The 25945-nt window shown below is 37.5% G+C and overlaps 1 protein-coding gene across 1 annotated transcript in view; it reads right to left on the bottom strand.

Moving 5' to 3' along the window:
* PRUNE2 (prune homolog 2 with BCH domain) overlaps positions 1-25945 on the bottom strand; it is a 111309-nt gene that overhangs the window by 50601 nt on the left and 34763 nt on the right. The window contains exons 6-8 of the mRNA XM_086629911.1: positions 9052-9210; positions 1723-8266; positions 436-1267 (exon numbers count right to left, since the gene is read on the bottom strand). Coding sequence (XP_086486037.1) covers positions 436-1267; positions 1723-8266; positions 9052-9210 — 7535 coding nt within the window. The remainder of the gene's footprint in view (positions 1-435; positions 1268-1722; positions 8267-9051; positions 9211-25945) is intronic.

Here is a 25945-nt window from a genome sequence, read left to right as displayed (position 1 = left end):
GGCCTTGAGTCTCTCCTATCTGTCTTCCCAGTGGACATGGTACTTCACTTCAGTGCCTCCATAATCTCATCACTGGCATTATGTCTGGATTGGCAATACCATCAGTACCTGGCTTTGGCCTGCATTCCCTGGACACATCTATTTCAGATCTAAAGGTAGGTTACGAAGTCTAAGGGACTTACTAGAAGGAAGACGGACTTATTCCTGCAAGGAAGCGGCCTTACAAGCTTCCTGCATTGGAAAACAATCTTAATTTGGCTTGTATCAAGCAACCAAGAACAAAGACTCTGTTTTAGAAAGGGAGGAATGCAGCGATACTTAAATCATGTCAATATAATGAGTACTTCAGGCTTGAAAGTCCTGACATCTATTCACAATGCACTTCAATAACATTGATAAAAAGTGAACAGAAGGAAACAGGTTGGTTTTCCTTACCCTGATTTTTGACTCAGTTCTCTTTCACGGTTGAGAAGCACTGTTTCCTCCTTCATTTTTTGTCCTGTTGCTAGGTTATTTCCAAGTCTCTGTTGAGAATTTGCTTCCCATGCACCATCACCACCAACCATCTGCAACACACGCGTTCCTGCAATGCTCGAATTCTCATCCTCAGTAGTCAGGCTGTCCGAAGGAGAAGAGCCCTCATGTTCAGTAGATTTCTGAAGGGGAGTTTCTACCTGAAATTCTGCCCGACTGTCAGGAATCAATTCCTGTGCTACAACAGCTGCCAGTTCTTCTCCAGCATGTCCAGACCCTGATTTTGGTGTCTCTGACTTGGCAGAGACTTCTTCAGGTGGTATGTCACTGACTTCATTTTGGCCCAATATAATCCAGCCCTCATCTTGCCCACAGCTTTCCTGTGATCTCCTTTCATCATCCTGTTTTTGAGGCACAATAGAAGAACTTTTCTCTTCTAAGTGAACAGAGTCCCATTCAGTTCCACAAACAGAGTGATCTTCTCTTTCATTTGTCATGGAGATTGGCTGAAAGGTATCCAAGCCGCAGGGTGAAAAGCCTTCAGGAGATTCTGTTTGTTCAGCTACATTAGCTTCTTGAAATGCAAAATCACTTTTGTTTATTTCAAGGGTATCCTTCGTTGAAGGTGTATTTTCTTCCTCAGTAACAAGGATGTAATCCACCTCCAGTGAAGCCGGATCTTGGTGTGCCTGCATCCTCACATCTTCCTTACCTTCTGTACTTCTCAGTTCAAGGCTCTCAGAGGAATTTCTCGGCTTATTCTCCCTACAAAGTAGCGAGTCAGTGCTAGCTTCTAAAAAAACAGGCAAACAGAAACTGTGATTAGTTTTTGAATTACTGTTTCAGTCACTGTGATTTCTTTAAATCAGTACAGTGAGATAAAGCTCTTCTCAGTTTGCTTTGCTCTGTTAATGTGTACTTGAATTTTATAACATCATCATCATGACTATTGCTAACGATTATACATTAACACTGCAATCATTCCCGAGGGACAAATGACTGAACTTCCCATATGCCAGGCTCTGTACAAACAACAGAACTAATTTCTGTTTAATTTCAATGTTTAAAAGCTTTAGACCCGTCTAGAAGGGTGATGCTAGAGGTCCTCCCAAAGCACAGAGTTTTGTACATCAGGGAGAAACGCAAACCTCAAACTTCAATCAAAGCCTGATCATTCAGCAGCAATACTCCAGACATTTCCTTCTTTCTTTGGCCTACGAACTTGCTCTGGAGAGCAGGTTTTCTTACCATCAGGGGATCTTTGATCTCCACCTGGCGGTGAGTCGAGAGCAGTTGTTTCTGCTTCAGATTTTCCTCTGGAAACCTCGGAAGCTCCTAGAGTTACGTCAGACTCGGAGAGGGAAAGTACTGATGTGTGATTTTCCTGAAGGCACTCTGTGGATGTTTCAGTCACCTGATCTTTAATGCTACTGTCTTTGGTCATTAGGATGCCTTCTGCACCTTCTGAAGGTGCTGGCAGTGGTAACGTTTTTTTCAAAGAAACGCTGTCACAAAATGGCTGCTGAAATAAGAGCTCATCCTTCACACACTCTTTGCTGCCAGAGAGTTCAGCATCAAAAGATACATAGGATGTTGGAGTGCACATCACTGGTGATTGGTCCCTGGGCATTTCCTTAAACCCAGGAACACCATTTTCAATTACATCTTCAGATTCTTTTGCTACGTCATCAACCAGTTGATTATTTGAATCAGATTCATGGTCTTCATTACCACCAAGCAGAAAGGATTTGGGAAAGAGTATCTGTTTATCCTTTGATTCCCCTTCTGCTGCTTCACTGCCTACTACTGCCAGTCCATTCTTTTCACCACATGTAGTTGCCTGGACATTAGTCAATGATGTGTTCCTGACATTATGTTCTACTCCTGTTTCAGATTCATCCACACACGCTTCTGACATGTCTAGCTGATCACCAGTTATCACTGTATCATCAATACCAGAATATTTTCCAACTTCAGCCATGGCACGAATTTCATTTAAGCTTTGTTCTGCCTTATTGGGTAGAGCAAAATCCATGGGAACCAAATGCATTTGAGAGGTCACTATTTGAGATGTATCAGTTGGTGTTCCTTGATGGCTTGCAGGAGTAAAACTTTCAGGGAATCTGTCTTTCAGACCTAAGGATGTCAATCCTAAAACTTCATCAGTAATTTCAGTCGACTCAGTTGGGTCAGTAACAAGTCTATTTTCTAGACCACATTCTTCCAAAACTGCAAATTCAGGAGGCTCTTGAGTATTAGAAGAGATTACCTGACAGGATTCATCTGTCTTTTCCTGTTCAGAGTCCTGGGGGATACCACTTTCAGACTGTGTCTCTACCTTCTGCACTACTAACTGACACTTTGAATCAAAATCTGCCTCTTTACTCGTATTTGACCACGTGTGAATTGGCTGACTATCTTTGTCTTCAGGCTCCACCCCAATCTGAGAAGACGGGATAGAGGCATGCTTAGCTTCATACTCCTGGCACACATCAGGACTGCTTGACGCCTCCGAACTATTATCTTGGTCACAGTGACTTAATATATCAGGATTTTCTCCATCTGATTTCAAAGTGACAATCTGCTCAGCATTAGACCACAGGTCAGGTTCCACTGAAAACAGCTGGTTACTTTCTTGTGTGTTATCCTTTAAAATATCTGGTATAAGTGCAGTTCGGGGACCTAATATACTCCACTCTGGACTTGACTTCTCTGTCATTTCAAAAGATAAGTCTTCTGCAGTGAAAGCACTTGGTAGGGAGTTACGCGCTTCTAAGTTTTCACAGGTGTCCCGCTGTTGTTCTTGAGGAATGAGACTTGCATTTCCCTCATTGTCTTTTGATAGATCCAGTACAGTGATTTCTTGAACTGATACATTTGGCATACCTCTTTCCTCATCTGAAAAAGGATTCTGTGGAGACAGTTTATTTTCCCCATCTGTAGGAAACAGCAGCTCTTTCAAGGAACTTTCTTCTTTATCCAGTACGAAAGGAGCAAACTGTTCGAGCTGTACAGTGTCTTGATTTATCTGACTATCAGGAATATTCGTAGGGTGTACTAGCCTTTCATTTTCTTTCTCATCACAGTACAGGAAGGGAGGCTGATTTCCATCATTACTTGCATCAGTGAATCGTGCTTGTGTTAGTTCTTCATCTCGTGAAAGTGATCCCCAGGAATCCTCCTTACTATTTGTTAACTGGTTTGTTAAAGAGTGACTTGAAAGAGAATACTGATCTTCCAATTGCTTTTCTTCAGACGGTTGTGAATTCCACCATTCTGAACTGTCATCTGGAAAACCAAATGTTCTTACTGTGGACTTTGGATCAGTTCTTAATTCAGCTCCCAATGACATACTCCATATATCTATAGCTTTTGAAGAATATTCTTCTTTATCACCAACAGCAAAAGTTGGTGTAGTATCTTCATTCATTTGATACAAATATGAGTCTTTGCCGCTACCTGTTTTTTCACTGAAAATACTCACCTGAGCCTTTTTCTGAAGTGTTGCCCAGTGACCTAAGTATTCAGAAGTCTCATTACGCTCCATTCTAGCCAAGTCCTCCTGCAATACTTTCCTAGCTTTAACTGTTTCTGGATTTTCATTGAAGATGCCTACCTGGACCTCCTCTCCCACCTTAGTTTTTGCATCTAAATCATCTTCATTTGCTTCAGGACCTGTTGCATTGCATTGAGCATAATCCTCCTCAATTTCAGATGCTTTGTGCTGTTTGTTTTTATATGTGGAATCTTCATGAATCACTTCTGGACATGCCTCTGAATTCTCTGAATCCTCATTCATGTCAGGACTTGATAAAGAAGATACAGTATCATCATCTACGTGGGCATTCCAAAAATCTAAGCTTTTAGGAACATTATTCTGTTTAGTGTTTGTTTCAAATCCTTCTTCACACTCATTCTCAAATTCATTCCTTTTACAAGCATGTTCAAGATTTTTATTATTTTTAATATCCCACATATCCTTACTTCTTTTGTGATGACTGGCAACTGGGAAGTCTCCCCACACATTCATGGATGCATCACTTAAATCAGGACTTGTTCCACTTGAGTGTGCATAATCATTTATTGAATCACTCCACACAGTATCTTCTTCCAAATAACTTTTGATCTGTATATCCTTTGAAAGGCTATTTGTGGTGTTTGCCATTTCAAGGACTTCACTTGCCTCAGGACTTGTTCCAGGGGATTGCAAATCTTCACACGGCTGTGAATTCCAAGCAGTTTGGGGAAAACTGTCATTAAGCATTAGACATGGCTCTCTGCATGGATTATTAGCAGGTTCTGAATTTTCAGGGTTTTCATTTCTCCCAGAACCTATTCCATGTGAAAATGAATTTTCCCCCACAGACGTATCTGTAATGTCAGCAACACTGACATATCCAGAAGGATGACTCTTTAATTCATCTATGAAAGACTTTTCATGAGTCCTGTTCAGTTCTGAGCTATTTTTGAAAGACACTAACTCTGAATTACAAATACCTGGATGGTTAGGAACAACTTCATGTAAGCCCTCTATCACTTCTCCCAGCCCTTCTTGTGGTTCATTCATCAAAAGAACTGATGTGGCTAGGTGACAACCACTCTTTCCAGAGTCATTCCAGATGCCTGAGCTTCCAGGAATTCTAGAAGAATTATTTTCAAGATTATCACTACCCTTATCAGAACTTTCAGAGATACTTTCAATCTCAGGACTTGTTGCATCCTCTATCACTGTAGTGACCTTTTCAGTTTTATCAAAAAGCAGTTGTGATGTTTCACTGTAACTGTAATTTTGTGGTCTGGAGTCCTCAAAAGATTCGTAATTTCTGCCTTCCTCAGAAGCACTTGAAGAAGATTCTATATTATTCTGCAAGAAGTCTTTCTTCTCTTCCTGACTAACTGGATTACTTTGATTGGAAACCAGCTCGCTCTCTGCAACTAACACTTCCAAATGAACAGTATTCCTCATTTTTTCAGGGGAGCTGGAAATTTCAGTTGTTGACCTGTTTTCTTCCAAATCTGCATTACATGAAGATTCACTGTCCTCTTGCACAAGTTTATTACAAATGTCACTAATGATTTGCTGTCCACTTGTCTCATCTGTTCTCTTGTATTTGTCTTTTCCTTCATGAGAGATGACAATGGCATTGTCCCAGCGTTCCTCACAACCCTGCTCACTCTGTAAACTCCATGAGTTCAGTGGGTGCACTGAATCCTGATTATCTAGCTTTTCATCAACATCAGCAGTGTTTTGTGCTGCCTTCTTACTAAGCATCTCACTCCCTAAGTCACATATTTTCAGATCCAAACCATTCTCAGTGTCTGAAGTTGGCGTAGATGCATCTGTGTCTTCTACAGGAGCACTGCTCACGGTCTCAACATTTCCAGCTGCTGTCTGTCTAGTATTTAATTCGTTCTGTGGTGGTGACAAGTCGTTTACTGTTTGATTGTATACTGGTGTTATTCTTCTGCCCTCAGATACAGAAAAATTGTTTTCACTGGTATGTATCTCAGTTGAAAAACATTGATTAGCTGTTTGTTCTGAATTAAGGAAAGGTTTAGCAGAGGCAGAAAGAGCAGTAATTTCAGAATTTCTTTCTTGCAACGGAGTGACATTATTCAGGGGAGTGTTCCAGATGTTTGTGTTTCTGGCGCTTGAAAAAGACATGCTTCTAGGAGATAATGGTTCCTTATGTGACTTCTCAAGTACTTTTGGCTCAGCCAAATTTTGGTTTATCAATTTATCAACAACTGTCTCTTCATCAAAATTTTTGTCCTCATTTTCTTTTTCATCTTCCACATATGTAGGCGATATATATGAATCAGATGTTGAATAATTGGTGTCTGGTGGAGAAACAACTAAATCTTCACCTATGTTTGATGAACTAAGATCTGAGTGTTTATACAAGAAGGTGTCCTCCCATGGCACCACTACTTCTGTTACTTCTTTCATGATGTTTTTATCATACATATTCCAGGCCTCAATATTTTCAAATTGTTTTGGTCTATGTTTAGGGTCACCAAATACAGTTTTTTCCTCTGTTTGCAGCTTGGAATTATTTTGCATATTGTTGAAAATAGAATTTGTATTTTCAGATTTTCCATATTCCTCTACTGAATAATATCTTTCCTTATCCCAGGGTTCTGGCGATACCTGGATAGGTGAATTTTCAGTCTCATTGTCCATTATGATTTCTGAAGAATCTGATAAACTAGTTTTTGATATGGCCCATTCCTCAGGAATATTCACTGATTTTTTTTCTCTATCCAGTTGGGGCATTTTCCATACATTTTCTGAGGATCTAGCAATATCGTCTGCATCAAACTTAGTCCAGACTTCAGAAGAGTCTCCAGCTAGCTGACTACCTTTCCCTTCACCATTGCACCATGCATGTGACATCATAGGTGTCAGCTGACTGACTTTCCACTGGTCAGCAGAGCTCTCCAGTTCTTGCTTTGTCTTCTCTAAAGAAGCAGTTTGCAAATGCGGATGTTCACTGTTTTTCTCTTGATTCTCATGGTTCCAATTATCTTGTTTAAACTGATTATCCCATAGACTTGCTTTCATGTATTCCATTTGCTTTGGCTGTTTTTGGAGGAATACAGAATCTGAGGCTCTTCTATCAATATGTTCTCGTAGCAAGGGGCTTTCTTTACAATCTTTCCATAAGACAGGGCTATGAAATACAGATTCCTGCTCACTTGAACTCCATGTATCAGCATTTCTGGACTCTAGGTCAAAGCCATCCCACCAGCTCCCATATCTAACACGAGACTGAGAATAATTTGTGCCATCTATTTCATTAATTTTTTTAATGACATCTTGTGGGAAAAATAAAGGCTGCCCATTATCTAATGGAGAAGTTTCCACAAGACTGTTCATAGGAGTTGGTGGAATTCTTGAATCAGCAGATTTCAACATTTCTGGCGGCGAAGAATCACCCTCAACTAAATTGATCAAACTTGAAGTTTTCTCACACATTTCTCCTGGATTCTCCTCAAATTCAGCTAAACTGTCTTCCTCATTTGTTGTTATAAGTAAGTTAGTTGAATAATTTACTGTATCATTTTCTAGCAGGTTTGCCTCATCAAGTTCTTTCTGCACAGTCAGTTGTTGTCCTTCTGATGAATCACTATTAAGGAAATAGTCATCTGCTGGGGAACAATCAACAGAACGAGAAGATGACTCGGATGGAGCTGTAACCATGGGTGCTAGATCGAAATTGAAAAGATCATAGTTATCACCATTGTCTCTAGACTGAGGTTTTTGTTCTTCAGCAATCGCTCCTTCAGGAATAGGGCTATAGGAATCAAAGCCAGGCAGAAGGCTGTGATGGGAAGCAGCACCTTCTCCAACAGGGCTATCATCACTAAGGAAAACAGAACTCTCCTTGGAAGACCGGCTGCTTCTAATGGTAGCCAATCCACTGTCTGGACTCACAAGGTCTACATTAACATCAACATGGGCTTGCATAGATCCATTTAGATCTGGAGGATTTTCTACAAAATTGGCAGAACTGGGTTGTGGTTCTACATCAGAACCATATAACTCCATAATTCCAGAAGATCCTTGTGAAAGTGGAGCACTTCCAGCAACAGCTTCAGTAGAAGAAGTTCTACTGTTTGATACCATTTCTGGTTGTCTTCTATTTATAACTTCCTTAACTAGAAGAAAAATTTGATCACAGGACACCAAAGAATTTTCTTGATGATAAATGAGAATTTGGTCACATCCACATTCTAGAGGATCCAGCTCCAAACAAGGATTCTGACATTCTTCTAATTCACAGCAAATCTGTTGAAAAATAGGATGTTTCAAAAGCCATTGCAATCATGGGCATAAGGGCACATACTGACTACTTCAGCATGTAACACAGTCCTACCTATCTATTCCTATTAATCTATATCCTGGCCATTTTGCTGTAACAGCCTTATAATGATCCCTAAATAGATGCAGTATTAAAACAGAAGATCAATACAAAATATTTATTAAATAATCAGTCAGGATATTTACTTGAAATTGTACCTTTTGACTTTGAAGTTTATTTTTCACTAGTAAAAGAAAATCCACGTAAATTGGGGATGAATATAGTTTAAAAAATGAACAGAATCTGGCTTTGGATAAATGAACATCCTAGTCATAATCTGGCTTCATTTCAGAGCTTGAATTCTTTAGTGATAACATGCACACGGATGAGTTCTGGTCATTATAATTTACAATATGTTTGCTCATCCCTCACTGCCTAAGACTCATTTGTGTAGATCACAATACAAACCAAGCCAAAACTAGTGAAAAAAAAGATCATTCTGTTTTAGCTAAATTGAAAAATCTTGTCTCTTTCTATATTTCTTGTAAACATACACTTCTTCTACTAGGCTGGTCTGAAACAGTCATAAATATCACACTCTTTCATTTTGCATCATATCAATAATGCAGCCATGTCAAATAGCTACTCAGTTGCCAGCTAACTGTTGCTACTTTTTGACCCCTCTTAATCATTCAACACTTTGGTATACACTACTTTAAAAAAGCATTTTTTTCAGGAAAGACATTATTTGATTCTTTTTCCAGGTACTTACTTGATTGCCTAGCTCTAAGTTTTCCGAGTATACTGCTATTTGTCGTTTTGTTTGCTTCTCATCTGACAAACAGTTGGCCAAAATGACAAGTACATCAAATCCATATTTATCTATGAATGCTTTCAGATCACCAACGAGGCTCCTGTGTAACACGCAGTCCTGAAATATGATAAGAAATTAAAATAAATGTCAGTGTCTTATCCTTGCTCTTTCCATCCAAATCTGTGGTGAAAATAGTGAGAAATGTTAACAAGCATCACTGTCTATAACTGGCAACTGAATTCCATTCCATTTATCAAAACAGCTATGTGCTTTAAAAAAATCAAGAACTGATCTCACAACACAGTAATGGATTTTTTTTCTGAAGAACGCTACAATATTAAAGGTAGGTTTTGCCTTCCTGAAACTGCTGCTGAAATGGAATTCTTACTTGTTCCTGCTGTTTTCTTTTGCTCTGGTTTAATTTTACAAGTATTGGGCTATTGCTATTTCTTGAATAAACCCCTTTTTTGCTAAAAAAATATTTTAGGAAATTGCTCACGTCACTTATTTAACATAATAGAATAGTTAGAATAGTTAATATTGAGGTGCAAAATCAGGCACTCAAAAGGAAACTATATGCATTAACTTAATTTTGCAGCTCTTTATATATATATCTCCATTATGATATTACACAATTGTATACAATTTTACCACAGATTTTTCTTTTAGATTCCTCTATTCCTGCTCTTTGAATTCTGCGCAATTCTTCAAAACAATAACCCCTCAAAATAAGGACAGAGTAAAGCAAAGCAGTTTTAAAATCTCCTTGTGTCAAAAAAATGCCTGTTGTCACACACACGTCCTCCCATCCCCCAAATACACAGAAGGTAAACGCTGCATTTGTCATTCCTACTCTCATCTATGCTTGGACTAGCCCAATGCCAAATTATCTAGATTCTGCAACATAAACCATACATCCCTTTTTCTCACCTGAGGACATAATGCACAAAGTACAAATGCCTCTCTTCAGTCCTCAGTTCTGTTAACAGCCAGTGAAGAAAGTCTTGAAAATTTTTATTTTCTCCTTCATGATTCTGCTATTTGTATTTGAGATAGTTTTTTATCATCTTCTACCTAATAGTTCTTCTGATGCTGCCAAGCTACACTGGCCCTGAATAAACAGCAGTTCATCATGAACACAACACAACTGTATAGGCAGATTGGCATGTTATTCCCCTGCATCTGTCTCCTACCTGATAAATTACTGTTTTGGTTACATATATACAAATACTATTTATTAATCTACTCAAATGTGTCCACAAAATGCATCTCTCCCTCCCTGTAAGTTAAACTTCAAACAAAAAATCTGTCAAATGCTTTGGAAGTAGATTCTTTTCCGAGATTAGAAATGAAGTTCCACTTTGATGTTTGCATAGCACCTAAAAATAGATTTTATGTGAAATTCATGAAGATTAATGCACAAATAAAAGTCAGCTGTCAATCCACTGGTGGACATTCAGATATGAAATCTGAATAGGGGGTTATAGTGAAGAATTATGTTGAATCAGGTTTGAATGTCCAAACCAGTAACGTTTTCCTGAAGACTGAAGTATTAGGTATATCAGAAAATGTACCAAAATGTGCTTACGCATGGAAAAGTTACTTCAGTTATCTCATTCCTAATGGCAGTTAGAATAATTAAAATATATTTGAATCAAAAATTTAAACTACAGCAGATTGAAAATCATCTGAAAATCCCTGGTAACTCCTTATCTCAGTTAATAATGATTAGCTCACTCACAGCCAATTCAAGAAGATCGGGAGGTCACAGGGAAGGATATGGACCAATCAGGGACCTAGTCTGCAAAGTGTTTTATGGCCACATGTAACATAAATAAATGATCATTCTAAAAAATGCCCAGCCTTCAAGCCTCGTGATGCTTTATCTTCTATACTGCTTGTATCAGCTGAAAATGCAAGGAATTAGAAATTTTCTGTTAAAATCACATGACTGAGCTGGAAGCCTCTTTAAAGCAGGATTGACTGAGAAAATAACTGCCATCATCTCAACCTGCATTTGGCACTCACAAAGTGGTAAGTCGGGGAGTGCCAAAAATACTTTCTGCAGTAACTACCTGATCCAGCTACTTGAGTTTGTCTCCATTCCTTCCGTGCTCTTAAACTTACTATTATTCAGAGTATTTTTTCTTCTTGAGGTTCTCAGCATGTTGATGACTGAGAGAAGCACAACCCTGAGCAGACTACCTGTCCCTCTCCATTGGGTACAAGCTGCAGAAGATCAGTTATGTACTGCATGTTTTTTCCTGTGCTTCACATCCAGCTTGGCCTCTTGGCTGTGCTGTGCTACACATATTCCTTGGGCACAGAATAAACTTGGCCATGTAACTGTACCAGAGAAGCCTGCAGGCAGCATCCACTTGATACTAGCAATTACATCACCTGTGCATCCTTGTCTTTATCTAAAAGTGCAGCAAAAAATTCTCATATTGAACATCCTTTCTGCTTGACAGTAGAAATGAGGAACGAGTTGTATCCTTGTTAGAAGATCCTGTAATAGCTAAAATGACCGAAAGGTGGAAATCTCTTCTACGAACAGGATGTCTCCAGCATGCTGAGCATGGATTGGAGTCTTATTCAATGCTACACCCCTCAGGGTTCCCACCACCTAAAGGGATGTAGGATTATCTACAGTGTTTCCTCCTTATAATGTTAGCTTTAATAATCAGCATTTTAAAAGATATCTCACAGAGTTTGCATGCTTTTCTGACTGGGATCGTAACGGACCAGCGCCGCCTGGTGCAAAACACTATCAACTGATGAGAGAGACTGCTTAGAGCAGCACGGGAATGGGTTTAGGTGTGCCAGCACCCCATTGAAAAAAAACATCTTTAAAGAAAATATGTAAATTATTTGAGGATTTAAAAGAGCAAGAGGGCAAGAGATGTTTTACAGTGACATCCAATCAATAATAATACTGAGAAAATCATTAAGGCATGTCAGAACACAGTCCACGTTAAATAAAATGATGCTGACCACATCCCATTTATTACTTTACCCCATAGCCTGTCAGCAAGAAAACTTTCTGACAAAAAAGTCATTTTTCAGCAAAGGTATAAAACCCAGGACCCTATTAATTTTGTTTCATAAGGAATAAGATACAGGCTTCTCACATTACTATTACTAAGTGACAATTAATATTCAAATAATACCTGACAAGGTAAGGTACTCAATTTTCATATAAATGGTCACTTTGATAATCAACAGTACATGTGTCTCATAAGTTGCTACTTCACTAAGTGCACCCGGAAAGGAAACACAAGGCAAATACATCTTGTTAAAAGAATAGGTCAAAGAGGAAATTTGCTGGAAAATGCTGTTGGCTAAGCTATTGAATAAAAGCAAGATCAGATTACATGTCTTACAGTATCATGACTCTATATCATCAATTTTTTTTTGATTGACTGGACTATTTAAACACAACATAGAATTAATTATTATTTTTTAAATAAGCAAAGGTATTTTATTAATGTTAATAAATACTATTAATTTCAGTACTCATTTTTTCTAAAACTTAGTTTAACTCCATCCCTCCCCTCAAACATCCATAAAGTAACTCTTGTAAAGAAATTCTTGTAAATTAACAAAGACTATATATTGAAAGACATAGTAGACATATGGATTTCACAAATTCCACAAATTTGCTAACCTAAGTAAACAACCAGAATGTTGCATGTATTGTAAATGCTAACAGAAAACAAAACATTTCCCTCAGAAATTAAGAAATGTTAATCATTTCAACAGTTAAGCTGCTCCATCTCAAACTAATTAAAAGCACTGTGAAATATGCTGTTGATGAATTAGTATAGTAGGAAATACACTGATATATACAGCCAAACCATGACAAAGGTCAGTCAGCTATTCATTCTTACAGCATTTTCCTTATTTTATTAGCATGTGCTGGCTTAAATATTAATTAATATTTGCATAGTGTATAGCCAGTAAACAGCATATGTAAACATTATTAATTGTTGCACTGCCCTCTAAGTAACCTATATAAAAAAAAAAAGACTGTAAGTATATGTGAAATGTAATACACTTAAAATAAATAGAATCTAGTAATAAATGTATTTTACAAATGCATTTGCATAGTTAACAGCAATATAGATACTGGAGAAACTTAGTGTCTTAGCATTTGTAATAAAATTGTGCACTTATTTTGTCTAACGTATATAAATAATTTATACAATGCTACAATGTAACAATACGGTGAATATTTTGAAATAACAAATATTTTTTTTATCATCCGGGTAAACAGAATGAGAAATTGTAAGAAATCCATAGACTTTTGAAGGATTTTTGAATGCGACCTGTTCAGTTATTACGTATTTCTGTTAAGAAATACCATTTTTTGTAGGCTGTATATTGCTGTGACACTTCTTTCTCTGGAACTTGATTTTCTTTAAGGAATCTCTTTTTTTAATTGAATGTTTAAAATGACTATAAACATGGATGATCCTTTAAAAGAAGCAAAATCTCCAAGAAATATCCAAAGAGAATTTGTAACTTCTCTGTCTCTAGCAACACTTTCTGATGCATGAAACCAACAGCCAATTACCTAAGTGATCACTGTAAATGTACACTACACACACTTCTGATTCTTCTAAGCTAACTGTGTCAATATTAACCTGATCAAATTAAGAACAAACTGTCTCTTTTGTTCTTCACACTCCTCACATGGAGAGCACAATATGGCTTTTGTCAGAGGTGCTCCATCATTTTGGCTCAAGGAAACTGTCAGTACAGTTTGGGATTCGTTATTCATGGGCAGATACCCTGATGGGTCTAATGAAGCCTTTCTGCTGACAACTCATTTGCTAAAAATACCCAACCATCACAAAATATAAATGAGGAATACCACTGTATCCCATTACAATTTTCACAACCAAAGCAATTATCACAATACAGAAGTCGATACATACTGCTTCACACTGTATTCTCTTAATATTTCATGGTCAGTACTTCTGCATTCCAGTTTATTTCTATGTGATCACTGATAAAACTTTATGACATACTTAAATTGCAATATAATAGGGTAAACACCAATGTTATAGCACACATGCAGAGCTAACAGTCTGTGTGCCATTTGTTGTAAATCCAGCTAATTACTAGAAGCCCCCTCCTTCAAAAAAAAAGAGAAAAAAAAAGGCAAGCAAAAAAGCAGAAAAAGACTCAATTTTTTATAAAAGTTTTCAGGTAAGGACACTAAAACGAGAAAAACAATATGAACAGTATGGTGTTTATAAGAGTCCAGAAACACAGGGAAGTATATTCACTATTTTACCTCTTTTTTGTGTCAACACCACTGGTGAAAATGCTCTGTACAAAATTCACCATCTTTTCTGGTAAGGAAAGATCGCATTTTTTTGTTGTTGTTGTTTTAATCTATTTTAATCTATTAAATAGCAGCTCTGCTATACCGATATTTATCAGTCTTCAGAAAAGAACAAAAACAGCAGCTAATCCTGTTTTCTTTGTGTTGCTATCTAAAGTTTCCAAAGAGAAATAGGTATTAGGTCTTAAATTGAAAAGCAGGAGAATGGGCATCTGAGAGTTTGTGCTACCCTGCTCTATAGAGACCCCAGTCACACCTTATGTTTAACTTTAAGCATCTTGGGCTTAACTTAGAAAGAAATTTAATCAGGAAATTCTATAGCATTGTGAAACACCGCATATAGAATAAAGTGATGAATGCCTGTTCAGCATTGATCTCGCTCCCTTTACTATAGGTGATGGCTGTGTTTTATTAACAGTCTGTTATTTTCATTAAATACAGAATAACTGAGGGGGGGGGGGGGGTGGGGAGGAGGGCAAAAAAAGAAAGAAGGATTCATGTATAATAAAAGAAATTTTCATGCCTTATTTAATGACAGTGTTTAGCCAATTTCACACCAGAAATAGTGCCTTTTCTACAGCACTTGTACATTTTATGATAGTGTGTCTTAACAATGATCCGCTCTTTATGAATCGGCGTTAGAGCTAAACAGGTGTTACTCGCATTTGATACCAGTACAAATTCTGTGTATTCAAATTCAGGCTTGTCCATTTTAATCTGTCTTTAACTAGAACTCACAAAGATGCTCATAGTTTATATGTATTTATCTCAGCACACGATTTCCAGGAAGGACTGGAAAGCCTCAATTCATTCATAAAATTAAAAAAAAAAAAAAAAAGTAGCTCAGCTAAACTTAGGTTCTGTTCTTCCACATTTTCAGAGCTAGCTGAGACAGCTTTGAATTTAGCAGCTGGGGTACGGCATTGCCATGTATCTTAAGTGACATTATGATATCCATGCAACGTAAGGATATCATAATGGCCCATTTGGCTTAGAACACTCTTCCTCTGGCAGGAATACCTGCCTTCAGCGGCCATCACAGCCACCCACCTGAAGGGATGCAAATTCTTATTCGTAAGCAAGGCAGCCTCCCCTGACTAGAGAGGTGTACAACTAACTGCCTGAAATACAACAGTCAAAAATGCTCTCTGGTGTCGGTGGGGTCTGTGCCCATACACTCAAAGAATGTAATAGACCTGAAGGGCTGGAGATGAAGCTCTGTTCAGGCGCTATGACTACGGCTTGAGATAAACATTAAGCACCTAGCCTTAAGACATAAGCTAACACAGGTAATGGTGTGCAAACTGTTGAGGTGTGCACTGGAACGACATGGTAATATTAGATGGCTGTGACCACAAAATCTAGAAGAAAAAAGGTTTCGCAGAGGCACGGGAATCAAAGAAGGTATGTACATCATCTGGTATAGTGAGATAAAGGTGAAAGTGCTTATTTATTTCCATCCTTAGGGGAAGAAATTCGAAGCGCTTGTAATTTGTCTCATTGTTAATGGATGTTTCCTGTAAAAAGAAAATCGTGACTGGTAAAGCTGCCATTTTTCAGCATTTTTGGCAGTTGAAGGATAAGCAGTTCAGAGTTGTTAGAAAAACAAAATAAACACAGAAAAACATATGGATATGATTTTCAAGTTTAAAGGCTTACATGCCACCTCCTTTTTCAAATGTGTCTTTAAAACTTTGTCTCTGTAAAATAACTAAAGAGACAAACTAGAAAACTTGTAATCCTAACAGTATGACTTTTGCTGCAAGCAAGGAACTACAGGGAAATGTACTTGCACTATGTTAAAATGTACTTTCTTCAGGTCATTTTTAAGGCTGAAGTAAGTACGTTCGTATTTTTCTGGAGGGAACTGCATGGTATGAGTATCCAAACCCTAAAAGTAAAGGAATCCAGGGACCTGCTTATGCACATTTATAATCAAGTATCATCTGTACAAAACATGCCCAAAATATGCACAAAGTGAAAAGGAAAAATCTCCTTACTAAAGTACAGTATAGTATATACAATCTAATACATTATTTAGAAACAGAGGAGAAAAAGAAACACTGTCGTCGTGTCTTATTAATCAATAGCCCATGTGGACATAGCATATGATACACTTTTTTATTGTCCTTTATATTATTCTCCTTCCTCATCCTATGTTAAGAACTTCCGTCTGATTTTTCCATAGCTTGTAAATCAATTAAAAAATACCAAAAAAGATACAACCTACCACTTCAGTTACAAGGTTCACTTCATCACACACAATATTTGATTTCACTGTTGACTGATTAGCAAGCAGTAACAAGCAAAAGGCTGACTTGCCAAAGTGATGAATTAAAACATAAGAAACATCACAACCACATATATACTGACCAGGAGCTGTCTATTTTAGCCAGCTAAGTCTCAGGTGTAAGTTTATGTGTAATAATTCATACCTTACAAAATAATTTCCATGCAAACATGGTAACGCAAAAACACATTTCTGGCTGTCAAGAAAATTTCTGGCAAAATTAATCAACCATTCAACCATTCAGGCTCTTTGCATACCCTTTTGTCAAAGAGGGAATACTAAGAGATTTCTTTCCTCTTCCGCGCACTCATTGCAATGGTTTGTAGAATCCATCAAGCCTGAGTTGATTTATTGAACTGTCTCTTAGCTCAGCAGTATAACTATAGCAAATGAACTGGTAACTTCTCAAAAAACAGCAGTGATTCAACAATATCTGGTTTATTTAATTCCTTGTAACTTCAGATTAGCAATTTCTTAAAGGCACTGACTTGTGTTCTTGAGAAGTTCTATCTGTAATTTTATGCCGGCATGTTTTGTTTACATTCCATCCCTTTTTTCTTTTTTTTTTTTTTTTTTTGTATTTTGACATTTGACAAAGGCATTTTTGATTTACAGCTGATTCTAGAATCTACCTAAATCTTTGCATCTTCGCACTAGCTAGTACACTTCTATTCCTAGTCAATTGAGCTTTCAAATTTAAATACAATACTTCCACGTAGTTTTGTGTGAGCCATCTTATTCATTATGCAATGAATACTGAAAAATAATTATCCACTGAAAGTCCCCACCTATTTCTTTAATTATTATATAGACAACTTTGCATGTATATTCAACTATTTTTGTATTTATCTAATCCCATCACTAGTAATGAGAATTGTTACAAAAAGTAGTTAAGGCATAAAAAACAGAGATATGCCAAGCGGTTTGAAACACTGTTTAAACATGGATTTTATTGCTAAGCATCGTCCGTTGAACCCCATGGAGCACATTTGTCACTCACCAGCTTTGCATTTTTCTTCATAAAGATATATGACCTTTGCCTATTAGATTTCATTAGCAGGGCACCATACAAGGCTCCTCTGCAGATGACAGGATAGAAAGCTAAACAACCTCGCCTGAAGGATTTGTGAGAACAAGCCCATCTTCAATCTTTGTCCCTGGGAGGCACTTCTAACACCTGCCAACCACAGCACTATCATCAGAAAAACATTTAGAGATTTATCTTCAGGCTGGTGATTATAAGAGATAATTTGTTTGGAGTATGGATAAAGTTGGTCTAGCATAAACAAACTACAAGCTCAAATTATACGACGAACCTCATTAACTATTGATTTAACCACTGCAAATCCATGAGCAAATGTTGTATTAAAATGTTAATTCTTCCTGAAGATATAATCAAGGGAAAAAAAAAAATGCCAAGGCAGGATGGTGAGCTATTCTTACAAGCTCTTTTAATGCTTGCAGCTTAAATTGGAAATGTAGATTCGCTTCATCCTTACAATGATGACAGTATACTATTGTCTGGCAAAAAGTGCTGTATCTCTTTAGTTGCTGTCACTATAGAGGGATGAAACAGTGCTTTCTCTCCTACTTTCAGAAACACTTTTGTGTTTGGAGAAAGCAAGACTAAATGTGCCATTAAAAAACTTTCAACAGCAAGAAGCTAGCAATATTGTAAATGGACACCATCACAGGCAGATGGTCTGAAAAATTATATATACATTTATGCAGTCTATGTTATACATATCACACATATCTACTGTGCCTGTAACAGGAAGTAACTTTCTCCTAATCTTTGAAAATTACTTTCACTCAAGCTAATAAATCACCAGTCTTCAGCCAAGAGCATATTTAGAAATAATGTAGCTGAGTTAGTCCTGAAGGCTTTTTTTTTTTTGGCACAGCGGAAGCCAACTCTGTCCCCTCTTTGGTAAAGGAGAGAAAAATGCTGCCAGACTTCTTACTGCAGCCCGAAGAGAGCAGCCAGTGCACATCTCCATCTGACGTTGTTCGGATACGGCCCAGCAGAAGTTCCATTGCACCATGTCTCTGTCACCACTCCTATTCCTTAGTATCACTGTGCTGAGGGAGAAAACTCATTTCTCTATAGGAAGTAGAAGGAAACCTGCAGTTCCTCCTCTAGTGTGACACTCTGAACAAAGGATTCATTGAGACTTGTACTTAATAACAAAATAGCAATGTTTTTAAAGCTAATGTAGACTGTAAAACCAGCAAAACTCTTTCAGATGGAACTGCAAAACTTGCAGCTAAAGCAGTCAAAAAGAGGAGAAGAAACTCTGAAAATGTTTTGTGGGATGACATTATTTCTCAGCATGAATTTCTTCTAAAGGTAATGATATTTAATGTGAAATGATTAGTTCATTAGTTAAAAAAAAAAAAAATCCCCAAGAAAATCATCTGGGGAATACCGTCTTTCAATCTGAGTGTTCCTCACACAGCAATGCAGCCATGCGGATGCACTCACGCTTTTTTCTTCTGGTTTAGTTTTGAAAATTTTTAGTAATTTATAATCCTTTAAACCTATTTAAGTTGTTTAATGGTTAAATGGCAATTTTAAATCCCAAGTTGCTGACTTTTTTTTTTTTTAGATTTTTTTTTTCAATCACATTTACTTTGCTAATTTATGAAAGCATCTCACAATTTTGTTACAGGAGTAAATCACTGTTACTTAATTGTTAGAGCTATTTCACTCTATTTACATAAGATTTTGCAAGATTATGACCTAGAACTAAAAAAATAGACATTTATTGATACAGGCCTATCAGGCATCCAAATTTTTGCAGGATTCAAACTCTTCTGCTCATTAAAAATCCTGCTTTGAAAACGATCAGCTGATAACAAATCAAAAGAACCATCCCTTTCACTATATTCTACATTGTTCATGTGTCAAGTTTTGAATTGTTTTGCCAAATTTTAGCAATCAGTGAGGCCTTCTGTTTCATCTAGCTACCTCTTTTTCTGCCTTTCTCAAGGAACTGTTTGTTTCCTCTCTTGGTCTTTTGATTGCAAACCATTCTTCTCAAAACCTGTACTTCTTCTGTTCATTCTCTTGACTGCAAAATACTATTTTCTCCTACAAGTTTTCTTCCTCTAGTGCTGCAAATTCTTGACTTACATTATTTTTTACTTTCTCTATTACCTGTCATGAACTCTCTGTTCCCATTTTCAATTTCTCATTCTCTTTCCTATCGCAATGGAATTTACAGCAAGAGCGACTGATGTCAATTGAAAAATTTAGTTTTGCCTTTTTATATTTTCTTCCTATTGCTCCAAATCTCTCTAATTGCAAATACAGTTCCTCGTTGAGGCAAAATATTCTTTGACTGTACCTCAGTCTTTATTAGACTTTTATCCTTTGGATCACAAGAAATGCTTTCCTTTAAGCAGCACAGATCTGTGGCTTTGAAATGCCTCACTCTAACCAGGGTCTGTGCATATTAAAAAATATAAATAGTAATTATTACCTTTAGGTATTCACTCTGCAAGCCAGAATGAATAGGCCAATTCAGAATCACATGAACTAGAAGTTAATGGAAAGCCTCTTGCTGATGTCAAAGCATTTGGGACACGCCACTAATGCACGTGTAAGCATTCTCCCAGTCAGTTCCCTGAATATTCCCAGCCAATATTCATGCCATTTCTCAAGCACTCAAGTTCAGTAAAATGCCCTTCCAGGAAGTAAAAGTTCTCTGCTAAGTATGTAAAAATTTCAGAAATCTATTTTGAATTATTTTGTTAAGTCAGTTTTGCACTGAATGCTAAATCACTGGCACCTTGCTTGGCTGCCCATGTTGCTCTGTTGATACGGAGTAACCCTCAACTGGAATACAACTGGAGACAAAAGAGTAACTAATTTTCGATTCACTCCATTCATCTCTCTGCTGAGGAAGCTGAACATCGTCCTGCAAGACACACAAACAAACAGAGACCAATGTGGTTTCAGTGGTACTGGCTTCAGTCTCATCTGCACTGACTGTTTCTAGGAATTGGACAGAGACGATCAAGGACTGTACACTGAACTTTGCCACCACAAAAATCCCAGTGTTCCTACAAATAAGAGTAGCAATTCAGTTTCTTGTAATTCACTTAAGTTTTCCTATGGATTCTTCTAATAACCACTTATAGTTATGCAAGCAAAATGCCTTTAGCAACTCATTTGTTAAACAGTCAGTTCCTGCAGAAGAGATAAAAGGAGTCATTATCAACACAAGCAAAACCAGGATAAAACAAAGTTCTTTGCAGATGCCTGTCAGGGAATACACACTTGGTTATGCCGGGCAGAAGTTCACCTGTGGCACTCTTGTCTGTGTTTTACATTTACAGCAGCTAAGACAGCAGCTTTTACCACTGAGATGATTCAAGCTTCCGAGAACAAAACACAAGCTGTGTGAAAGGCAGATTTTAGATGACAACGGGCAGAATTGAGTTCTCCAGCATATGCACTTTATTCAGGCTGTATGCTTCAGAAAGTTGTGTTTTGCTCTCTCTCTAGAGAAGCAAAAGAGACACAAGCAAGACAGTACTCTGAATCCAACTTGGAGTTAACTGCTCTGAGGCACAGGACCACTGCTATGCTGACACTGTCATGTAAATCTAGTTTAACAACCATTGGCCCTCAGTGCCCAAAGCAGTTGGAATACATTTAATATGGTTCTAATTTTACTTGATATTTACATGGAACTCTCAATGTTTAAAAGAAATTATGACTAAGAGTGTGTAAAAAGAAAAAACTATCTACTTTTTTTTGCTAAAGAACAATAATACAGGGATTTTGTTGGGGTTGGTAAACAAAAAAGCGCTCTAAGTTTTAACATTACAGGAGGAGCACATGCAAAATCATTATTTTCCAATATGTTCAGCAGCCAGGCCAACTAGTTTCCAAAAACTTTTGTTGGTGCTTATGACGCTAGGTTGGTACTGCCTTTGCAGTTTAACACAAGTTTAAAATGGGCTTTACCAACTATTGGCAATTCCACCTTGTGCACTAGCAGCTCCAGCTAGCACACCTGACCCTCCTCACACCGTTACAGCTTGCTTCCAAGCACTTAAATCTTGAGCCAAACCTAACGTGTCAGGTAAATTGTACAGTAGGACTGTTAATAAAGTAAATAAATATATTTAAATATAAAATCAATAAATAACAAACTAAAAACTAACAACAAAATAAATATAGTGCAAGTTAACAGCACATATTTGTCTTTGCCATGTATAGCTATAATGCCTTAAAAAACATGAATGCAGTCATGCGTTGTCACTGAAGCATCTTTCTAACACATTAAGGAAAAAGAAATGAGTACTTCTCAGCAATGTCAGAGCAAAATTTCATCCAACCAAGCAAGCAGCTAATTTACTAAATTTTGTACTGCTATCCATTGACTTCACTGTAGCCTGTTGGTTAAGCTCAGGTTTAAAAGCTAAGGTTTTGAAAAAAACCTCTTTACATGTTGAATTTGTGTTGTTTGAACATTGACGTAAACAAAGTAAAGATAGGGTGGTAGGGTGGGCAAACTAATAATAGAGATAAAATGTACTTAAAATACATTGAAATCTTACCACATTCATGGAAATGAATCATAGAATCATAGAATCATAGAATGGTTAGGGCTGGAAGGGACCTTCAAAGGTCATCTAGTCCAACCCCCCTGCAAGGAACAGGGATATCTCCAAATGAAGTAATGAAGTAAAGTGAAATGAAGTAATTCATGGAAGTAAAAAATATGCACGAGTGCCTTATTTAGGCCCATAGTTAAGGCTTTCTATCCTGCTGGCTCATTTTTAGAATGAATTTCACTTCAGTCTCTGTGAAATTGATGTCTTTAAATTTGGGGCCTCATTTATTTTCCAAAAATATTATTAAAAATGTTAACATGCAAATGAGAAAGCTGAGGCTCCAAATAGCACCTTGTCTTCTTTCAAACAGTGAAAAAAATCCATATGGATCGACACGAGGGTTTTACCTGCGCTACACTGTGCATTGCAAAACCATCTATTGCTGAGTGCCAGAGAGAGGCACGTAGCGGAATGCATAACACATGGTCACCACCATGCAGTAGCTGATAAGCAGTAAAGTAAGGGCTCTTTTAAAAACTTGCATGTTAAATGGTGCAACTACTCTATTAATCTAGTTTTAGCGTCTTGCAACACTATTAAGACAACATCTGAATAAACACCTGTACCATAGACCTACAGCTCTTTTGATGAAGATACTTGTACCAGAATCCCTAATAAAAAGAGAATTTTAAATCCCAAATCTGCAAAAGAAAGCAAGACAGAATGGTCCAGAGCTAGAAGGACTTACCTCCCTTTATACTAAAGCCTGAGCCCTTCTACTCCTCCCTCTTAGGAAAGGAACTGACCATGGCTCTGCTGCATACTTCAGCAGAGCATTGTCACATACAAGGTGTGGTTAACCCCCGCCACTGTACTTCTGCCAGGAAGGAGGAGTGATGAAGGGGAAATAGTAGAGGACACAGCTTCCTTTGCCAGTCCTTTTAGCAAAATGCTGTTTGCAGATATCAGAGAGGAGACAGAGGATATGGCAAAGAAACTGAGAACAGGTAGAAGGAGTGGGGGGAAAGAGAGTATCCATAAAATTGGCATGTGAGTTTATACCAGAACAGTACTTTTAAAGAATTCTCTGTTGAGTTCATTGACTACAACAGTGAAAAACACAGGGTACAGGAAGAAAAGGGAAACAAAGCATATACAATAACAAGCATTACGTTATCTGAGTACGAGCACTACAAAAAAAGGGAGCAGACAAGAAGTCTTGATTAGAAGACGTTTTAATCTGGTCGCTCTGTCAAGCTTTAGTCTTTCATTCTCCTTCACCCACCAGATGGTGCCCTTGCAGCGCCCATGAAGAAGCCAAGCGCATCCTCACCTCTGCCTGCAGACACAGGAACAGGCACATTTCACTCCGTGGGTTTTCATACCTGTTTCTGAAGGGACAGTTTAGCTATAACACTGACACTTGAACTGTTCTTAAAAGGGAAGTTTTCAGATAGTTCTTAGCACACCGATTTTTCAAAATCTCATTAGAAGTCTGAGTAATTTTGGTAGCAGCATGATCTACAGGCCATGCCTACCCCTATGGCAGCTGGTATCCACTGTGGTATCTGGATCTGTGAGCAGGAGGACAATGACAGTTTGGCATCAATTAGGATAGCACACAAACTCAGAAAACACTGGAGATTTATTTTGTTGTCTGAAACATGTTTTTTAACCTGGAAATGCTTCATCTCTGCAGAGCTGTGTATTTCTCCCACAGTGATGGAGAAAGCTTTGCAGCTGTTCAGGTTAATGTGCTCCTGTTTGTTTGCTGATGTTTAAACTGGAGCATACACAGTATTCTTCAAAGCTCGATTGGAACGTCGCAGTAAAATGTGTAATCAGTGTTAATCTCCTAGTCTATTACTACTGTCTTTCATAATCTACACACATTTTAGAAAATTCTTTAGAAAGAAATGCTGTCAGAGCAAATGATGCATCAAATTCAAACAGGCCATCAAGATTGCTAATGGATTTTAATAGCAGCTATTACAGCATAATGGTATTTTCCCAACAGCTGTTTGTTTATAAAATTTTCAGTTTACAAGACCTTTATGTCCAATCCCAGGAGACATCCCTCAATTCATTTATAATCATTTGGTTCAACCTACACATAAATGCTGTCTTATTTGCATTGGGTGTGTTTGTGTATGTGTATAAGATATGAGCAACTACCACAGCAACTAAAATGATGGGGAACCTTACAAGCTAAACTAATTAGTAAGTATGTATCTTTTGGCTTTAACAGCAAATAAGTGTTTTAGATGTTTCTTCTCTCTTCCCACTCTTGAATAGCTCATTGCAACTAAGAAACAGCTGCCTGGACTATAGTCTATTTTATGTCTCAAATTGACATACCATTATTTGTGTAGCACCATGTAGCTACACCTGTTTAAGACTTTGAAACACAGTGCTAAGTGTCACAAGGGCATAACAATGTGGCCTGCAGAGGTGGTGGAGAAGCATTAGAGGAAAAAGATCTTGACAGGCTTCCAAAGTTTGATCTGAGCTGGGAGATCTGTCAGAGCAGAGATAAAAGAAAAAACAAACAAACAAACAAACACATGACCTTTTCCAGGTTTGGGGTTTGGTTTGGTTTGTTGTTTTTTGTTTTCTTTTTTTAATGTATGATCAAATATTTTTGGATGTCCATTACATCCAAAATCAGGAAGAAATAGCAAACTATGACCCTGGCATACTTTTTCCATTGAGTCATCTTTGGAAATGAACTTTACTTTACAAAAAGAGATTTTTATTTTTTTTTTAAGTATTGAGACAATAACTAGGAATGCAAACTAACTATGAACTGAGCAGAAAAATTGTTAATTTTATAGAAGGAGTTTTTTAGATGTTGCACACTTGCAGATGGCTGTTTGTCCAGCTTTTTTCCTGATTCTTAAGCTGCCTACGTAATATAAATTTTTAAATAACAGTTAATGCTGAAGTCCAGATAAATGCCTTTCAGTATATACCAATGGATAAGCCTTTTCCAGAAACATATAGACCTAATTAATTTTGCATCCATGTTGTTAGCAAATATCCTACTAACAACAAACACTGGAGAATTTTTGAGCACGTAGGACATGACAGAAAAATTACACTCCACTTTAAATGCTGCTCTCTTTGGACAGTAGATGGCTCCAATTTTCCACAGAAGAAAGCTACCAGTAAAATTCTCAGCCAGGATGCCATTTCCAAAACACAGGAAGAGGGTAGTTGGTATCCAGTAAGCAGGACACGAATAAACAAGTTGTTAAGCAGGTACTGTTTGTGACTAATGTTAGGTAGCCACCTTACAAAAAGGCACCTTTCACCCGTACTATAAACATTCTTCTGGGTAATTAGCTGATGATAAACATCAACTACAGCCACGCTCTGTGGATTCACATTCTACCCCTGTGCTTACTAATCTCTCCGGTCTTATAAGCACTCAGCTGTCTCAAATAATCAAGAAACTTACTAAAAGAAGAATGTTTATGTTGTTGACATTCATGAAGCTTTACATGAGAAGCCACTGCCTTCTCTTCCTAGTCCTTTCAATACTGTACCATCACTTACCACTACTATTTGGTTTATTTCGATTTTTTCACATTCATTTTACAAAGCATTGCTATTAGCAGAAGTTTTCATGACAGAAG

This window comes from Tauraco erythrolophus, chromosome Z (assembly GCF_009769465.1).
Source record: "Tauraco erythrolophus isolate bTauEry1 chromosome Z, bTauEry1.pri, whole genome shotgun sequence".
Classification (NCBI taxonomy): Eukaryota; Metazoa; Chordata; class Aves; order Musophagiformes; family Musophagidae; genus Tauraco; species Tauraco erythrolophus.
This window is presented reverse-complemented; position numbering and strand designations above follow the sequence as displayed.